The sequence below is a fragment of the Oncorhynchus masou genome, chromosome 8, assembly GCF_036934945.1.
Source record: "Oncorhynchus masou masou isolate Uvic2021 chromosome 8, UVic_Omas_1.1, whole genome shotgun sequence".
In the NCBI taxonomy this organism is placed as follows: Eukaryota; Metazoa; Chordata; class Actinopteri; order Salmoniformes; family Salmonidae; genus Oncorhynchus; species Oncorhynchus masou.
The window spans coordinates 25,651,968-25,656,094 of record NC_088219.1 but is presented as its reverse complement, the minus strand read 5'-3'; the positions used below and the strand labels follow the sequence as shown (position 1 = coordinate 25,656,094).

Sequence of the window (4,127 nt, the reverse complement as noted above, 5' to 3'; positions counted from 1 at the left end):
GGGTCTCTTGAGCTCACCCAGACATAGAATACCCTGAGACGCCCCTCTCGGAGAGATTGTAGAGATTGTAGAGATGTGTATCTAGTCTGACTCTGCAGGTAAAAATAGAATATGTTCCATTGTCAAATGGAGCCAAATCTCCTTGATTCCTCCATGGCTGAGCAGTTCTGTTCCTCCATCTCACACAATAAAGTTCAGGTATTACACTCAATTTGGATGCAATTTGAGGAGTAATTTTATAATACCTGGCTTTTACTGAGCTCTGAAATACTTGGAAATATGACAACATTTGTCTTTTTCTGAGCTCAAAAATATCATGCTCTGAAGTCGAAGCAACATCAATGTACTCTATGTCCAGAGTGTAATGGAAATGTACCATTAAAATCCAGCTTTTGCGGATAGATATTAGATGTTGAGTAAGACAATTATTAGAGACTTTATAATCAGATGTGCTTTATTTATTACATTTATAATATTCATGATTTATTAAATGTAAAATGTTCATGGCTTCAGTAGTATCTCATTAGCATTTCTCTATAAATAACCTTTTTGTCACTGTACATTTTTTATTCAAGGAAAATGAAAAATTAGGTCTCATAATCAACATTTTGTGGCATGATTGTTGCCAGCTGCTTTTAGCAACAAACATAACAGTACATGTAGGGACATGCTCACCACTAAAGTGGCAGTGGTATTGATGAGACAGGTACGGGGTCCAGAGGAGAAAAAAAATACAGAATCATTGAAGTCCTTCTGGTAAAAATCCAGCTCACCCAGACAGAATGTGCTTTACGAAGGAGGCGTAGTTGATGCATCCGTTGGCGTCCTCTTGGCCCGCCATCAGCCTGTCTACCTCATCCTCCGTCATCCTCTCCCCCAGGGTGGCCAGTACGTGACGCAGCTCAGCGCCCATGATGGTGCCGTTGCCCTCCTTGTCAAAGACCCGCAGGCCCTCAACAAAGTCCTCAAAGTTGCCCTTGTCCTTGGCTCGGGAAATGTGCTGCAGCATTGGCAGGAAGGTCTCAAAGTCCACCAGCTTGCTGCTCATGTCCTCGGGCCGAGGCTTGCCCAACACCTTCAGGACATCAGAGTTGGTGGGGTTCTGGCCCAGCGCCCGCATCACATCGCCGCACTGGGCGAATGTGATCTTCATCTCCCCTTTGGGTGTGCGGTCGAACAGGGTGAAGGCCTCCTTGAACTCCTCGATCTGGTCGGCGCTGTACTCGAGGGTGATGCTCTTGGGGTCAAAGTCGGGCTCCTTGGGGGCCTCAACCACAGGTTCGGGGGTCGGCGTGGGCTTGGGCTTGGCAGCGGGTGCTGCTTCCTTTTTGGCAAGCTCTGCCTTTTTGGACTCTGGCTTCTTAGCCTCCACCTTTTTGGGGGCCATGGTGCTGAATGCGTTGAGCTGGGATGCGTGCGTCTACGTGCTCAGCGTTAAAGAGTGAGAGTTCAGAGGTAGGGAGTAGGCAATTCCTAAGCACAGATGGTCAGAGCCTCTCCTGAAGCTTTTATATCTACTTAGCTTGGGGAGGGGAGATGGGGCCGATTAACAAGGTCGTATGGCACACTATAAAAGGAAGAAACCTGAAATAGATCTGCCTGTCCGTGGCGTCACAATGAGGTATTGTTCTCAGCTGCTATCATCAAGCCGACAGGGCTCTCCACTGTCATTGGCCAGGGTCCAGATACATTAGCCCAAAATGTTCTGTCTCACTGATGGGTGCAGGCAGGGATCAGGACACACAGACAATATATTCTTGCATGTGAACATTGACCAAAATAGCTTTAGTGGCCATTCACTTTTTTGGCAGTTCATTAAAACGAAAAAAATATCTTATGAAATGTTTCTATGACACAGCGATGGTCAGTTTTAAAAGAAAAGAAAAGTTGGGGCAGCAGGGTAGCTTTGTGGTTAGAGCATTGGACTAGCAAATGAAAGGTTGCAAGTTCATATCCCCAAGCTGACAAGGTACAAACCTGTCATTCTGCCCCTGAACAGGCAGTTACCCCACTGTTCCTAGGCCATCATTGAAAATAAGAATTTGTTCTTAACTGACCTGCCTAGTAAAATAAAAAAAGTAGACAAGTTCACTTTTGTTCTAGCTTTGGCCCACAGAGGATACACTAATTCCCACAAACATCTGCCATGCATCACAATCACTAGATCCTGAAGTTCATAGTATTTAAATGCTGCTGAAAGGAATATAATTGATCAGGAATTCATGTGTAAATGGTGTGCTAAATGTTTGGCTTAGAGAATTGACAGCTTGACTACATAGCTAGACAAAGCAGTCAAAAATAATAATCACAATCAGCCACATTACTTTACCATGGGCTATCCCAATTTTCTGCAATAAAGTTTCCCGAAATCAATTCAAGTGTCTTTAGTCCACATGTTTGTCTCTCTGCTTTGATGGCCATTTAAAATGTATCAAATAATTGACTTATTTAAACAATTCTATGCAAAAACAACATGTAAATGTCTCTCTTTAAAAGTTGTTAGACATACTGGTAGAGATATTCCATGGATATATAAATGATCTATAAATGATTGCATGTTTTTTGGCACGCAAATACATTGCATGTGTATTAAACATGTATAAACAACTGACCTCGAGATATCTGCTTTCAATAATGAATAATTAAAAAAGGAAGGAACTGGGTTTCTTCTCCTCAAAATAGTATGCAAAATACTTTCCCAATGCAAACTGTGGATGCAGTCAAATCAAGTGTTATGTAATTGAACAGATTTTGGAGCGGTCTTCTACTTGCTGCCTTCATACATATTTATTTCCTAATGGTGAAAAGCCTGCATCTTTGTTCTCATTCAAATGACTCAATGTGCCGAGAGAATGAGATAAGGCTTGATGAAAATGCATTAAAAGGCATTCAGCCTCCTTAAGAATCTCCCTTTCAATGCAGAGGTTAATCAATGCTCAGTCAAGCACATCTACTGTAGCATCCAATATAATAGACAAAGTACTGGTTGTAAGAAAAAAAAAAAAAGTTGTATAAACCTCAGTCCCACTAGCCAAGGAGCCAATGGCTTGAGATAAGAGTAATACGTTTGAAGACACTGAAAAAAGGAAACACAACTACGCAGAAGTCTACATGCGGTCATACACAAAGACACTTGTACTGCTCTGTGCCTGTATATGTTCTCTGGATCATATTCTGTGGAAGCGGGGTTTCAAGGTCAAGTAACCAGTGCAGTTGTAGTGTGTATGCCCCATAAATATATAATGTGACCCTCAGCACAGCATGAGTGGCTCCTCTACAATTTCCCTGAATTCAAAGATGATAAATTAATCAACCAAAATCCATTTAATTGACGGGAGTGAGGGCACGTTTAGGATGGACCATACTGCACCAGAATTTTAATCTATTACGGCTACTTTCATTTTACACAATGCCATTTATCATCTCAGTCTAGTGGCAGCCCAAGCATGGCATGGTATGATCACATTATCCATTTACCTTAGTCTATTGACCATGCAAGTCCTCCTCAATCCTTCACTGTGAAGTAGGGACACTGTCAGTGTGAGTGAGTGTGTGTGTTTGGGTATGCCTAAGATCATTATCTCCCTTAGAGGTCACTTGGCCAGCAGGCTTGAAGGCTTGTTTGTCCTCTTTTAGTGTTTGTGTGTTTCTGAGAACGAGAAAGAGAGAAAGCATTGTGCATTTACAGTGGGGCAAAAAAAGTATTTAGTCAGCCACCAATTGTGCAAGTTCTCCCACTTAAAAAGATGAGAGAGGCCTGTGACAGACAAAATGAGATTTTTTTTCCAGAAAATCACATTGTAGGATTTTTAATGAATTTATTGGCAAATTATGGTGGAAAATAAGTATTTGGTTAATAACAAAAGTTTATCTCAATACCTTGTTATATACCCTTTGTTCGCAATGACAGAGGTCAAACGTTTTCTGTAAGTCTTCACAAGGTTTTCCCACACTGTTGCTGGTATTTTGGCCCATTCCTCCATGCAGATCTCCTCTAGAGCAGTGATTTTGGGGCTGTTGCTGGGCAACACGGACTTTCAACTCCCTCCAAAGATTTTCTATGGGGTTGAGATATGGAGACTGGCTAGGCCACTCCAGGACCTTGAAATGCTTCTTACGAAGCCACT

At 42.1% G+C, this 4,127-nt stretch overlaps 1 protein-coding gene across 1 annotated transcript; it reads right to left on the bottom strand.

Moving 5' to 3' along the window:
• Positions 1–436: 436 nt before the first annotated feature.
• Positions 437–1,468, bottom strand: LOC135543915 (myosin light chain 4-like). Its single transcript, XM_064971232.1, has one exon. The coding sequence runs from the start codon at positions 1,385–1,387 to the stop codon at positions 770–772; it is 618 nt and encodes a 205-aa protein (XP_064827304.1). The 5' UTR covers positions 1,388–1,468; the 3' UTR covers positions 437–769.
• Positions 1,469–4,127: the final 2,659 nt, after the last annotated feature.

Bases quoted from the DNA above. Each gene is read 5' to 3' on its own strand.
- LOC135543915 (XM_064971232.1), bottom strand. From the start codon at position 1,387: ATGGCCCCCAAAAAGGTGGAGGCTAAGAAGCCAGAGTCCAAAAAGGCA.